This window comes from Hippocampus bargibanti, linkage group LG16 (genome assembly GCF_051943395.1).
Source record: "Hippocampus bargibanti isolate YZ-2025 linkage group LG16, ASM5194339v1, whole genome shotgun sequence".
Classification (NCBI taxonomy): domain Eukaryota; kingdom Metazoa; phylum Chordata; class Actinopteri; order Syngnathiformes; family Syngnathidae; genus Hippocampus; species Hippocampus bargibanti.
The window spans coordinates 8,754,273-8,770,517 of NC_142749.1; the positions used below are offsets into that span (position 1 = coordinate 8,754,273).

At 41.2% G+C, this 16,245-nt stretch overlaps 1 protein-coding gene across 6 annotated transcripts in view; it reads left to right on the forward strand.

The window, feature by feature from the left end:
- The window catches only part of msi2b (musashi RNA-binding protein 2b), a 259,883-nt gene that overhangs the window by 12,831 nt on the left and 230,807 nt on the right, over positions 1-16,245 (forward strand). For all 6 annotated transcript variants that reach the window (XM_089016911.1, XM_089016914.1, XM_089016913.1 and 3 more), the window contains exon 5: positions 6,228-6,269. In XM_089016911.1, the coding sequence (XP_088873037.1) occupies positions 6,228-6,269 (42 nt within the window). The remainder of the gene's footprint in view (positions 1-6,227; positions 6,270-16,245) is intronic.

A 16,245-nucleotide genomic window follows, 5' to 3' on the forward strand; every position in this document is an offset into this window, starting at 1 on the left:
CGCTTTAATTTCATGGCCATTCTGTTTGCTATCACACACCAACACCTGTGGAACTCCTCACAGCCCTAAATTAGGGGAAGCTGCACACTTTGATAAGCCTTTTCCTTGAAGCTTCAACACCATGGTGTCGTGTGGGGGCAGATATGTGTTAAACAGCAGTTGACCAAAAAACTGCATTGATATACAGGTGCTTTCTTAATTTTATTTATTAATTTATTTATTTGTAAGACTTTTCAGATAAGCACCATTTCTCCTAGTGATCTCACTTGGCCTGTAGAGACCTTATTGTAAAAAGCTGGAGAAGTTAAAAGATATGGTGGGTTAGTGGCTGTGGGGAGGTTGTGACCTCTCGTTCTCTTCTCATTTTTATTACTTTGACACTGCAGGTTGTGATGATGTCTCGAGGGGAACCACCTTTGTTTAATGCGTGGCGCTATTTACACAAAGGACCTCTTTTGTAGCTCCTTAAATCATCTGTATAACCTGCACTGCTCGTGATTTTTATTTTTATTTTTCCGGAACAATAAATGCAAACCGGTAATCACACCTTATTGGTTTATGTACACTATAAAACAACAGCTCTAATTAGATTTGCTGACATCTGTAAAGTTATGCACGATCCTGTCGAATAAACATAACTGTACCTGTTGCAACCTTTTACATTTCCTCCTCCATGCCCCCATTTAATTTCAATAAATGAAGCTATGATAGTTTTACAGCATGGATTCACAACTTGGAGGTACATTATGTGTGTCAATTGAGCCCCACACTCTCACACACACATGGAGTGTGTGTGTGAGATAAAAACTCTATGACCTTCACACTTGCATGGGTGGAAAAACAATAAACAAAAGGTAAATGCAAGGTCTTAAGCATCTTAATAGCGCTACTTCCCCGCATTTGCGCAGATAATCCTGTAACAATAAAACCTAATGTTCCAAGGTGAAAGCACACTGCCATTCGTAGTATATTGTTCCTTCTGTTCCTCGAGGGGCGTCCAAGGATCTCATATTATCGGTTAGTTTACGCGCCTGGCATCAATACTATGATGTGCTAGCCCAGGCATGGGCAAACTACGGCCCTCGGGCCACATACGGCCCGTTAGGCTTTTTAATCCGGCCCGCCGAACCTGCCCAAATTATAGTAAAAACAGCGTCTGAAACTCATGACAAAAAGTCAGCGGACAACAGGGCAGATAACTGAAAAGTTGCCTGCCCCATCTTTCACAACCTGAAGCACCATGAGACAACTAATCACATTAAAAAACATTGTCACAAAGTATAACGTTTTCTTTTAAATCAAGAATGTACCTACTACAAATGCTACCTTGCATAATTTACGGTAAATGTGCATGGCTGTAGATTTTGCTGCAGTAGTCGATTGTCATTGTGGTGCACAATGCAACGTTTGGATTGCTTCCTACGAGCCACTCAGCCCCTTTCATGAGTCTCACGTACACTTTACAGTCACGGTTTAATGTAAATTTACGTTTTGTAGCGTCACATATGTTGTTAGCTTCTTTTGAATCTTTCTTCTGGGCTGAGGATCTGTGCATCTATTTCGGAAAATTATATGCAATTGGGCGACTTTATAACGCTTGCGAAAGTCCGGAAGAAAGAAGCAGGCTTCTGATTGGCTGCCGTGCCGAGTATGCAAATTTCACTGCAGGTTGCCTATGTCTGTGTGCTCGGCGACTGTACACGTGTATTGTTTGCGCGTGAAGGCGAGGGCGTCAGTGAGGAGTTTGTTGAGCGCGCGGTCAGGACAAACCATCTATGATTTGACGGAATTTAACACAAGTAGGCATTATTGAGCTTGAATATTTCGTTGTGGAATAATATGTTTTGAATGTTGAAAGTGATTCCATTTTTCAATAAATGTTGATTTCTTTAACTTTGCCCCTCCAATGAAAACTTATTAAAAACAGACGCAATCTTGATGAATCACAGTGCATATGTTATTTTAATCTATTTCCATTTCCTCCTCCAAGTATCTGCGAAATAGTATGTAAACGCCATATTCCTTGAGACAAATTTATTAACTGATCAGGGATATTTTTCACATTTGAAAGACAGTTAAAAAATTGGGTTCTTACTGTGCTATGAGGTTTGTACAGACTACATTTAAAGGACACCCGGCACCATTTTTTCGTGTTTCCCACTGACATTATAAAAACGTTTTATAGCATCTATAATACCCAAAACAGGCAGGCTGATATTTTTAGTTAAATGAAAAACACCAATAAAAATGACTTCAAAATGAATCTGGAAATGGCCAGTTTCAGAAGTGGGACCTTTGTTCGTGACGTCACGCCATGACGTCTTGCCTTGCTCGAGAATCAAAACAATGGCTTCAGATTCGGAGAAGATGTTTTCTTGTTACTCATCCAGTTATGAATATGATTCAAAAGAGGAAAGCATAAATGTTTGCAATTGATTCAAGGAGTCCTCCCATATCAATTCGAGCCGCCAATGACAGCAATGTAGCACCCAGAAAATACAGAAGATTGCGCCCAAGCTCCGTTGGAAATGGGCTGATTTGTCAGCTGGGAATTTGTGTCAGCGAATATCAAATAGTTGTCTTGGTGCAACACACAACGATTCACCATGGCGTTATTTATGTGTTGTGTTTTCCTTCTAATTTCGCCATCAAGACGAAGTTTTCAGACCAAACAAAGTACCCAAAATGCATTGTGTGTCGCTTTCTCGGTCAGGGGCGGTCCAAACGTGACGTCACATGGGGATCGTCATCAACTCGAAAACAAGACTTAGTGAATATTCAGCGCAAGTCTTAGAACGTAAACTATAGCTATATGCTGTGGAATCTTTGTAAAATACGCTCAGTCAAAGTCATTTGAAGTGATTTTATAAATTATGGACGTAACTTGTCGGAAGGCGTCGGTTGTCCTTTAATGCTTTAGGCTTAGTATTTCCGGCCCAAACACTCCCTCTAAATGCTCCTGGCCCGGCCCCTCTGTCAAATTTTAGAACCCAATGCGGCCCGCGAGTCAAAAAGTTTGCCCACCCCTGTGCTAGCCCTTCAAGTTTACTTTTCCTGCCAGGATGAAAATGATTCCGATGACTACGACTTGTTCAATGAGAATTATTGTCTCTCCGCTTCTACGTATTTTCACTTTGGCTGATTTTCACAATCAATTTGAACGGTTGGCAAAAGAGGCTTAACCTTCTTGACATTTATTATGCAGCTGGATCTTGCCATTTTCCTCCCAAACCCCAAAGTCAATGGGCCGAACATCTTAGTAAATTACTAATATGGAAATGATCACGGAGATGATCCAGGTGAAACAGAGACGACGTAATTGCTGGCACTCTGGTTATCCGGTGCAAAGGTGGCAGTGCATATTTTTTTGCTAGATGGCCTTAGGCGCCCGACAGTTTTGAACCACAAAACTACATATGCATGAGTATGTAAAAATGTGGGGAAACAATTGCTGTACCTCAACTGCCCTTGATTTCACTTTCCTCAGAGGAGCCATTCATCATAAGTTGTGACCTAAAAAGGTTCTGCTGCAATGTTTCTCCAAAAAATTGCATCATTTGTGGATAATTGGTCGACATGGCTCTGTTACTATCATGGGTCCATTCTTATTATAGTTGCCCATCCACCCTTCTTGTAGAAACGACAAGGGCAGCAAAGCCCTCTTTACACCATTTTAATATGTATAGCTCCGGTGCTGCTTGCCTTGCAATATAAGATGCATACAGCAACACAGCCATATAATATAAATCGTAACAATAATGAATGTGAAAAGACAGGCACTACTGACCCAAAAGGAAGATACAGTAGGTCAGAAAGCACACGGGCATTTGGTATTCTGAGCATGACATGTTGTCTTGGCGCAGACAAGGCAGACATCGTAATTGAGTTTCAATTGGTTAAGCCCAAGGCTAAGTGCTAAAACAAATCTTTAAATGAAATTCATTACAAGCAGGGTTTCCATACTTTCCATACTAGGTGTTATTGTATATATTTCTCATTGTGACCTGATTTAGAGAGATAACGGTAAGAACTGAGACTGGCAGAAATGATGGCAATGAGAAAGCGCATCATGGTTTCCCTTCAAACACATTCAAACATAGTCTGTCTCGTTGGGTTAATTGAGCTGTGCAGATGATTCTCGCCTTCATTTTGCTTCTGCTGTTTTCCACAGCAGGGTACGCATTTCTTAAATGGATCCATCTGCACCAAAAGAATAACTTTTATGAACGGTTGGAATTGGCTTTGTAAACTGCCAAGACTTCTAAATAATAAGCAAACATGAAAATGCAACGAAAGCCGGAACAAAAAGTGTATCTGGGAGAAATTCATTGCAATGCAATTAAGGATGACATTGCTGTGTGATTTATTAAAAGTGCGAGGTTGATGAAAACCCACCACCACCCCCTCCCCACACTTCCCGGCGTCACATACCTTCATGCCAGTGAAATTAATGGGGAAAATTAAGCTAATAACATAACAAGCACAAGACGGGCAAACATGCTCATCTGATGCATCCAGCTTGTTATTTGGAGGCGTCACAAGCCCGAGATTCTCATTTTCTCGGTGTCATATTCAATCAGTGATTCCTGGTCAAAGTAACAGCGGCCCTCCACCATAATGGCCACGGCTAGTCAAACCTTGCCTGTTGTAGCTGATTTACCTTTTGTATGTTTGGTATCCCACCATATAGGATGTCCAACGTAGATTGTATTCATGTGTAAAGATGGGCATTTTACTTCATTTCCTTGACTCAATCTGAAAAATTAACATGCAGTTATTTATGTATTTCTCGCCACCCCCTCCCCCGCTCCCAACTGGGATTAAATGTTCATAGCTCCTTTTTTAACACATTCACTGCCATTCCCATATTTATTTGGCAATTGCAAAGTGTGACGTGGAATGCCATTCCCGAAATTGTTCAGGTTTTGGTTTTTCTTGCGTGAGTGCCGAAAAAGCGCTGATCAGACCTCTTCCACGAGGGGGCAGCATTTGCCGTTTACCCATGTTTGTGCTTTGTTACAGCTTCAGCTGGTGTTAAAGCGCTATATAAATCAATATGTATTGTATTCTATTTTGTACAGCCTCCCCGATTTCAAACGCAGATAACTCCAGACCGATGTGATTTAGGAATTAACTCATTTTTTTCTGATGAAAGAAGAGTTTAAGGTTTCTTATGCTGGATTGAATGTTTATGTAGTCCTCAATATGCTATGGGTCATGCAATTTGAGTGAAAATGACAGAAACCCTGGCACTGGAATGGGCACATTTTTGCACACAGTCTGGCAGTGAATGAGGTAATGACTGAGTGACGACACTGCATATCGGTATTCGTAGGGCGCTAAGTAGTCAAGTGCCTCTGCTGGTTGCAGCCAGTACTGCACCACCATTTGACAGTCAGTTTCACACAATTGACCAAGTTCTTAACGAACAATTAATCGATATTAGACTCATCCCCTGTTCGGATATTGTTAGACACTGATCCGCAGTAATGAATATGATTTTTTTTTCCCAGTGGTTCATTGCCCAGTCAAATTAATGTATTTTATGCCTTGAACGTGACAAAGGAGCTCCATCAATTGAGCGTTGAAGTGGATCATAATTAGGGTGACATAACCAGCAACTTATCTGTATCGCGGATGACATGGCACCAAATATAAAAGTTTGTACTGATGTGATTTCTTTGACTGATATCATTGACTCTCCTATTGCTAAGACCTTGAAATGAAATAAAATCCAGTACAATTTTGGGGTACAATAAATTGGAAGAATTTGAGTGGTCAGCAGAGCGAGAGACAAAATTAGAGTAGTACCGATAATAATCTTATTTAGTTGTTTATGATGCAGGCGTTCTGGTAAAAAAACGTGGCTTGATGTTGTTTTGTCCTTGTGCACTTAATTTGTTATTGTGATTTAATTCCATTTTGAATGCAGCCTTAGTTTAACAAAATGTTTTCTACTTTCTACTAAAATGACCTCATCGCTGAATGCAAGTTGATTTTGCAGCCTTTATGAACCTTTTAAATGCTTTGATGAGTTAGTAAAAAGTCACATTTGAATCTTCTGAATAATGAATTTGTTGCTTTGAAATGCCATTTTTTTCTTCTGTATATTCATTCAGGTCACTGATTGCACTCTGGCCATTTATGTGTCATTAGAAAATAAGCAATCTAATGCTTTTAAAATATTTTGACGTCTAAGCTCTTTTTTCCCCTTTTCCCCCCTACAGATTGATCCTAAGGTTGCCTTTCCACGTCGCGCCCAGCCTAAGGTAAGAAGAATAAATTGGTCACCGTGCTTCCTAGAAGAAAATGATTATGTCTCGTGTCACCACCATCCGTAATTTTCTGTGGCCACACGGCAGATTCAAAGAGTCAGTGGTTGTCTGTTTGCTTTAGAGAAATACCTCGTCTGGCTCCATTGTTCCCGCATTTTTTCTGCTCTGCACATTTAAAAATATCTCTCCTTTTTATCATCACCGTTTTTATGCTCCCACTCAAAGCTATTGTATGGGAATAAAACCATTTCGGGGAAATTGATTTATTTGAATTTGGAGACTAACGTGCAACCATTGTTTGACTTGGCTGTGAGGAAAAAAATGATAAAAAAGCTGAAAGAATGTCGAATACACACAATGTCCTGTCCAATATGTGCAGCGTTTGTGGCGCACGTCCTTGTGGAATTTTTGATGACATGAATGGCTGGGTATATAAGAAGATTTAATGAGGAACGGAATTGTCTTCTGCATTGACAAATATGAAATGCATTCACCGTCTGTGCTTTTCTTTCGTATTCAAAGTCAAAAGGAATGGATTCATATAAGCCGCGTTACAATTAGTACAGAGACAAAACTCTAATCACACTGGGGCTGATGTTCATGATGCATATTATCATTTCTCTTGATTGCTGGTCTTGACCATCTCTATTGACAATTAAATATGCAACGTGTACAGATGGTGCTGCAGTACGGTGGTGGGCTTTGTAGACATGCCCTCTTTCAACCGCCTCCCCCTTAGATGAGTGTGAAAGCTGTCGCAGGCCACTTTTATGTTTCACTATTGGGATGTTTAACTCTTGTCTTTCTTTCGACCCTCTGAAGTTTGGCGTATTCATATTAAGAACGAATGTCCCACATATTTTGCATTTGAAACTATTTTGTCCCCCTTGCTTCACCGCTCTCCGCCAACCTGCTTGACGGTTCTCAACCTTCGTTGGATTTGCCTCGCTTCGAGTTTTAGAGGAAGTCAATTCAGCAGGTGCGCGAGCGAAACGGGACGTCGCGAATGCAATTGCCACGTGTCCAATCGTCACTCACCAATCTCACAGCTACCGGTGACCTCATCGGTAACCATGGCAATGACCCCTTGGCTGCCGAAAGCTGCAGTACAGTAAACCGCTGCATTATGTGCGGCACGTAGACTAATGTTGGAAACAAACAGGAAGTGAAGGTGAACGCAGAGGACATTTGGCTGTAAACAAGTGAAGGTGTTTGCACCGAGATGACAGGATCACGGGGAAAAACAACTTGGATCAGACGGCGTTGCTCCCCGTGGCCAAACACGCGGACACCTCCGCTCTGAGGAAGGCGCTGGCAAAAGTGTTTTGGCAGCAACTATTCAGAAGAAAACCTTGCAAGTACCTAACTTTGAATAGAAAGAAGATAGAAAGGAAAAAAAGGATTTCTGGGCATACCTGTATCAAAACGTTGAAGAATAGAAAATCAGCCACAAAGCATCTGTTTCTAGTCGTGCATTGGCAGCTTGTATCGATGTTTGATTTCTGTGATCTGGCTTGTTGGCGGCCATCAGCGTATTTCAGCTTTGTCAAGGTCACAAAGGGCGGAGGACAACCTCGGGTTGTGCGCATGATAGAAAACATCCTTGAGAAATACAAGCTGTTCTCCAGAAACCCATCACGGTTCTGAATCTTATCTCGAATATTCAGCATAAGAAAGGCAGATCAAATGTATCTCGAGAGTACATCTGAAAATGATCATTCAAGACCGTGCTATAGCTATGTGTATAGTAGCATGTTTATATTGAGTGACAATGGCCGGCTCATTCACTGAATGTACCGTATTTTCCGGTGTATAAAGCGCACCCAAAAGCCTCCATTTTCTTCAAAATATGACCCTGCACTTTATATGTCAAGTAATATTGAGCCACAAAAGGCCTCACAACTACTGTCAGTAGCCATGACTCCATTTCCCCCTGTAGAAGTAGTGAATGGGCCATGCATGGATTTATAAAATGCAGTGGCGGGCCGTTGATTTCATCGCTAGGCCTTCAGTAGTGTCTGTCTTGAAAATGGTACATCTCTAACCAAACAGTACATCTCTAACCAAATCCATTTCTTCTCTGAGAAAACTGCAATTAAATCAACACAATATATTTGCTTATGCACATACTTCCGATACAGTGTGCTAGCTCTGGCCAGTATGCTCTTGTCACTAGCGACTTGTGATCAGAGCAGTTTTGCTAGTCACTCGACAATTATGGTTCAAGAAAACTCTGCCGTTGACTAGCGCCTTCAAGAAGGCGTTGGTTCCAATTTTGGGTTGCAAACTCAAAATCTGATTGGTTTGAGCAACAGTTTGATAGACAATTGATGCGGCAGGGCCTGCAGAAATGATTGTAAAATCACCCAGGTAGATTTCTGACCCTGGTAACAAATGACGGCTGAAATGTGATTGGTTAAATACTTAAATATGAAAAAATACATGTGGAAGCAGCAAATTAGGGAAAAAGCATTGAAAGACGCTTTGGAATTATTTAATGAGAATTCATGGACAAAATATAATAACCATAAATAAGTCCATGATTCAGATATTTTTAGGCCAGCAGAGAAGGCTTTGCAGGCCTTGACGGTCTTCCACTAATAAAATGAAAACACAACCTTGACTACAGCGCCTTATAATGTGGCGTGCCTTATATATGGAAAACCTTTTTAAACATGCCATTCATTGAAGGTGCGCATTATAGTCCGGTGCACTTGACACAGTAAAGTCTCATTATATCGATATTCAAGGGAGTCCGAAAAAATATCGATATAATCGGGACTATCGATATATCCGACCCTGTTTGCATGTAATTTTCTCCGTGCGTGCATAGAAATAGTATCGATATAACCGGGACTATCGATATATCCGATATCGATATAACGAGACTTTACTGTATATGGAAAAAGTTTGAAAACACACCATTCATCTCCGGTGCGCCTTATACACCAGAAAATAATTGGAACATATGCATTCAAACACAGCAGCATCGTCATGAGCCGATATGAGTGTGTGGAGGAGTAAAGTTGACAAACGCACTTCGTCGACTAGCCTGTACAACCCCTGTTCCAAATAGCATTGTCATCTTCAATTGCAGTTCTTCTATGCGTTGTTTTGTCAGATTCAGTAAATTGGTATTCAGATGTGCAGAAAGGCTTCTGATGACACAAACTTGAGGCCTCGTCTAGTTTGCTGAAAACGCCACGGAATGGGCCTGATGAATCAACCCAACACCTTTCATTTAAAGGTCAGCATTAACCATGGACTCAAAACAATTGTTTCATTTAACTCATTCACTGCCATTCCCAAATTTATTCGGAAATTGAAAATATGACGTAGAACGCCATTCCTGAATTTGTACGGGTTTTGGTTTTTCTTGCGGGGGGTGCCGATAAAGCGCTGATCAGACCTCTGGCAATGTGTTTTCCCTTCAACAAGGGGGCGGCATTTTCTTTTTGTATAGCCACCCCCACTTGCAACTCATATTACTCAACATCCATATAATTTAGGAATTAACTTTTTTTCTGATGAAAGAAGAGTGTAAGATTTCTTTGATTGGATTGGATGTACCTTTATTCATCTCACAGTAGAGAAATTTGCATTTCACAGCAGCAAAGTTATGACAGGAAGAGGAAAGGAAAGAAAGAAGTAGAAAAAAAAAATACAGGAGCTGCTGGAAGGGCAGCCACTCTCGCGGCGCCATTTTGAAGTAAAAGAAAACAAAAATAAACAAGTAGCAATTAATATGACAACAAAAAGTCACAGCGAGTGATTCTTACGTTGTGTTGAAGGTTTATGTAGTCCTAAAACGTAATATTCTGTGATTCCTGGAATTTGAGTGAAAATGACAAAAACCCTGGCACTGGAGTGGACATATTTTTTTTGATGTCTGACAGTGAATGAGTTTAAAATAGGCGATGGGATTTCTGCAAAAAGCCAGCAGTCCTGTTTAAATTATGAGAATTGAAATTATTATTAAAACTCCAACAGCATTCGTCGTGTCAGCATGTATTGATGGCGATTTGAAAGATGCTCTAAAAGCAATTAGGCGCTCAATATCAGGCTCCCGCATCGCTCTTTTACAACGCCGAGGCCCTCATTCTGTAATGTGACGTCATTGACATATGAGAGCGTCACCATCCCTGAAAGGCACGGCCACCGACAGACTATACAAATTCCCAATTGATGGCGTCGTATTTTCTTATATAGCTAGTTTGTGTTTTGCGTCACGTGTATTAAAACTATATTGTGCAAGCTGGAGGCGCTTGCAAGGAGATGCTGCACGCACTTTGGCTGAGAGACAAGACATGACCATGTGATATATGGCATGTCTATATAATCTCACTTTTTATTTCCTCATTGTAAATATAAGTGAAAGCTATTCACTCTGATGGTTTATGTTGATGCAGCCGTTCCCATATTTTTTTGTTTGTTTGTGTAATGCTCTTCCTTCCTTTATTCCTTACTACAAATTATTTTGCATACAAATGAAAGTTTAACAATCCCGACCGTGATCATTAAGCTGTAAATGCAGACAAGCAAAGAAGCAGTGGAAGAGAATGTCAGAGCTGAGTATAATGTGGTCTGGAAACGTGCTCAAGCAATTCCACATTTATTTATTTATTTGTTTGTTTTGCCACCACCACTTTAGTTTTCCCACGGTGGAGTCGTGTGCGAACACGGCACGGCTCAGCCTTATAAGACTGCGACCACTTCAGTGGAGGATGATTTGCCTTATTCTCAAAATGAAATGACTGAGCGTTTGCCTGTAGATCTTTCCTTGCACATCACCTCCTTTTTCCCCCACGCCATCCCTCTTGCACTGGCTTTTGTTGTTTCATGGAAATTTTGGCATGCACAAAGAAGACTGTCCACAAATAAATGTGACCTTAATAGAGGCAGCTGTGACAACACTCTGCGGAACGGTTTGTGTTTTATTTGTAAGCCCCCCTACCCCTCCACGAACCTTCCCATTACTTAACCTGTATGTTTTGAATGTCATTGAAGAGAAAGGCTAAGCATGCTTGTGCATTGATTGAGGTAATTCCACAACATAATGTCAAAGCGCTGTCCTATATTTTACTCCGGGCTGACACCTGTGACTGTGGCTTCCCTTTTAACGGCAGACTGTCAAAGCAGCATGGCTGGCAGCGATGTCTTAGTTCTGCTTTTTCGTTCCACACATAGCCCCTTTTTATCCATTTCATTTCCTCTCTCTATTGCACACATTTTGTGTGACTGTTAAATTGACTAGTCTCTTCACTCCATTCTCTGGGACACTTGGCTTATGATTGATTTGAACGTAAAAAAAAGACTATTCAGTGCATTGCGATTCAAGTGCGCCAAACCTTGTATTTGAATAAATTCTAATAACAATGCTGTGAGAAGTAAATATATCCCCCGGGTTGCTGCTTCCACGCAAAGGCACATGGATACGTGCATGTATATTTCATATTGCCCTCTAATATTCCTGTCTTACTTGATCTCTCAATACCTTGCTCAGCTACTGTCTGATGTGCACTTTGGCACCTCTTTGAGGATTACTCCGCCTGGCAAATCCAGTCGTACACCTTGCTCTTTTATTTGATCTACATTTAGCATTATGATATTCAGCATCTCAAAATGATCCTTATTTTAAATGACACAGCTCACTGCTGGATAAATGAAACCTCTGTGGCTGCCAGGCCCTTTGAATGTCTCATGGAGTTTATTAAAAGCACCGGCTTCCCTGTTCCAACTCTCCACAGCTGCAGCAGTCTGAAAGAATAATCAAGGACAAAAGTCCTCACTGAAGAACACAGTGCTATATCAGTATCTTTTGTTCGGCTTGACAATGAGCCCTTCCAGATATTCGTCATGTGAAGCAGGTTATTTTTAATTCGACTCTGCCCATATTCCAGGGCATTCCTGCAGCACATATAGACTCCCGAATAGCCAAATGAATACGATACTGTGTTCCCGACAAAGTTGACATCACATTTCAGGAGATGCGGCATGTCGCTGCAAAATAACCAGGCAATCCCACAGAACAGACATTGGTTGTTTTTCTCTGTATAAATGGGATTTGAAATGGGTTTTACATACTCTATTGTAACCGAGAGACAAAGACGACATGCCAAACACAAGCCGGTGGTTTGTCATGCCCCTCTCCCAAACAGATGAACAGCTATTGTCCATAAGCACTCCGTGAGATGAAGGATCACTCTCAGGGTGTGACTTTCATGGAAAACAAGTGTGAAAAGACCATAAACCCCTCACAGTTATATGGTCCTAAATTATTATACAGCACAGAGGAAATTACTGTGGTTTCCCTTATATATGGAAAACCTTTATAGATTTATATATATTTTGAAAACTTTTGTCATTCATTGAAGGTGCGCCTCATACTCCGGTGCACCTTATACTCCGGTGCACCTTTTACATGGAAAATATGGTACATAAATAAATAAAAATATGGTAAATAAATAAGTGCATACACACATACAGTCCACACATACATAATACACACATAAATACACACATGCATACAGGCATACACACTTATTGTATTTATAAGCGTGAGTTGAATTGCGATAAGAGTTATTTCCCTAATTTCTAATATCTGTTTCCGAATGTAATATCCAATGATCAAAAGAGACACCGTCCCAGGACAGAATTGTATATACTTTACACATTTTGAGCATCGTCATCAAATGTTCATAGGGTTGCTTGTTCTGTAGCCACAACGGAATATAAGTCTTCTTGTGCCGGTCCCAAGCCCGGATAAATACAGAGGGTTGTGTCAGGAAGGGCATCCGACGTAAAACCTTGGTCAAAACAAACATGCAAATCAAATCTCTGAAGATGGAGGACACTGATTCGCTGTGGCAACCCCTTGAAGGGAAAAGCCGAAAGGAAAAGAAGATGATGTTGTATTTATAAGCGCCTTTCAAATGCATACATACATACAGTACATACATGCATAAATGTAGCAAATAAAGGGCACTTGGCACCTTTTTGATCTTTTGTTCCTTTTCAATTTTAATTTCACCTGTGCCAAATGAAAATCTTACTGTAAAGCCTTAGGTGCATGTATATGTATTTTTTTGTTGGTCTTGTTCATAATTGTTGGAACCACTCCAGTCTCAGTGGCCCAGACACAGTGTACCGTATCTAATACAGTACTGTGAGTGCTGACAGTCCCTACATTCTTTAAGAGTGCTGCTTGCAACAGCAGTTGGGAATTCAGTGGCAAGGTCACCTCTGGAAGGGCTCAAGCTTCTCTCTGAGAGCTTGTACCAGTCTTCATATTTTTGTCCACAATGGTTCTCCCATGACCACCAAATCTGAGTCCTTTCGGTTTGAGCCACTGCACTTTACACACTCGGGTGGCTCCCCCCCCCCCCCCACTTCCAAATTGCAACGCGAGAAACCGATCGAAGCCTGAATCAGTCAATGCTGTTGTTTGATTGTTGTTTAGTGTCGTCTCCTGTGCGACACTATTCCGGATGGCCTCTTCTTTGTTTTAGTTTTAGCTGTTTTGTGGAAGTGTTGCCTTTGAGTCACTGACCTGTCCACTCTTTTGCATAGTGAAACTGCTCCAGATGAATAAAAAAAAGAGGGGGGGGGGGCAAAGCGCAAACAAATGAATGACTGTCTGAGTGACCCAATTAACGGGTAGTCAATGCATTTGATTCATGCGTGTTCTTTTTTGTCTGTTTTCATAACATATTGCTTTCTTTTCTGTGCCAGCCTTTATACCTCCATTGATAGATAAATTGTGCAATTTGTGAATGCTTGTTCCCCGTTTGCTTTATGAATAATTGTCCGATCTCTTGTAAGTGGAGTGCACGTTTGTATGATTCCTCTTTCTCCTGCTTCCATTCTGCGCCGGTCTCCTTGGTTGCTGGTGGAGAGTAATTAGGTTTTCTCGGGGAATGAGGGGTTCTTACAATGCTAACCAACAGCAGCAGTCAGGCAGGCAAGTGCTGGCAGGGCAGAGAGGACGGAGGGCTGTGCAGGAGCTTGGCACTGCTAAACCTGATGCTGACTGACAGTAATGAGGACAGTGATCCAGCCAGGATAGTGGCCCAGGCAGCACGGAAGAGGACACGGTTTTGGAGGACCTCTTTTCAAAAGCCCTTTTTTTGTACTCCGTGTAACTACCAGGCTACAAAATTATATTAAGTTGGACATTGAAACATAAATTGAATAAATTTCGATTATTATTCATTTATTTTTGATCAACAATGCAACGTTTTGCAAGGGATGCTTCCTATTTATGTAGACAATAATTGCCCGCAGTCTTCGATGAATACATTACCCGCCAAAATATCTGTTTGACTTCTTAGTCATCTCGCCCTGAGACAATTAATCGTAAATGCTTATGGTCAGCACAAATTGTAACGGTGTCTCTGACCTTGGCCCTCTTCACCACTGCAGTTTTAAACTGGCTTATGTTAGTGCACTGCAAGACAGGTGGATAAGCCAGCCACTTCATTTTTTTAAAAGTTTTTAATCAAATAGAGACAACAAAAGTCCCCCTTTCCTTGGTGAAGCAATAACGACTCAGAAATTTGTATTTGAATGAGCCACTATCATCATCCTATGCAAGTAATTATAAATAGACTCCTTCATCATGCTGCTGACTTTTATTGTCGAGAGGGCTCACTTAGCTGTCCAGCTATGACCTCCCACCATCTTCATTTATGCCAGATTTAAACAACAATGAAATGTCATCAAATTTGAACAAGAATTGTTTGTCATCAGGTTTGTGATGACTCAAGTACAATTGCAAAAAACAAGAAAACTAATTACAAAAAGAAGAAAAAAAACAGTTCTACTGTCCATAATAAGCAGCCAAAATTTGACTTAGAAACACGACTGAGGTCGAATATTTAAAGAAACTCCCTGGCTTTTCTTCAGTGGACCATAAAACTGTTTCCCCACTGCGATTACCGATCGCTCACTTCCCAGCTTTCACCAGCTTTCTTCAACATCATATCAATGCCCACCCCCACAATGCCAGCACCATTCAAAAGGAACACTCTGAAAACTTAACAGGATCAGGATCTTAGCAAGTATCATGGAATTTCACAAGTTTGATTTGCTTTTGCGGGCCGAAAAAAATGATGTGGCGGGCCGGATTTGGCCCCCGGGCCTTGACTTTGACACCTGTGCCATAGTGGATGGCTGATGCCACCACAGAGTCATAGAAAGCCTTTAGGAGTGACCCCTGAACTCCAAAAGACCTCAGTTTCCTGAGTAGGAAGAGGCGACTCTGTCCCTTTTTGATTAGGGCATCCGTGTTTGTTGACCAGTCCAGTTTATTGATGAGAGTAACACCCAGGTACTTGTAGGAGGTCACCCTCTCAATGTCCGAACCCTGGATGTTCAATGGGTTTGGACATTGAGAGGGTGACCTCCTACTTATTCAATACAATGTGTCAAATACACCCTGCTCCTCCTTCCTGCATGCATTTTTGGGGGACCACCACCACTTCCTGGCAAATCTTGACTGAGCTAACCACTCCATGGTTGTAATTGTTTCCCCCTTCAGGCTGCCATAATACATTACGTTTTGATGGTGCGGACGGCTGTGTTGGGCATGTAGCCAAATGAGGTCTTTATCATCTTTCTTATGAGGGTTTGGTTGACCGTGCCTTTAGCCCTGGTTTCTCTTGGAAGTATCACGAAAGCTGGCACTGTGGCGGGAAAAAAACCCAAAACTGACGGACTGCCAAATGAGCGTGCTGACAAAAACATTTATTAGGCAGAAAGTTCAATTCACACTCACTCCCAAATATGAATGAATTTGTAAACCTTTGTTCAGTGATCATGTTTAAGTCTAACACTGGATTTGGTGACAACAGTGTCAGAAAACCATCCTTATGTGTCTGGAATTAGGGGCGGGGGTTTAATCGGAGCGATTTTAAATGATGTCAGGTTCATGCTTAGCCAGACTGAGTGAGTGAGACTTTTTACTCCAATA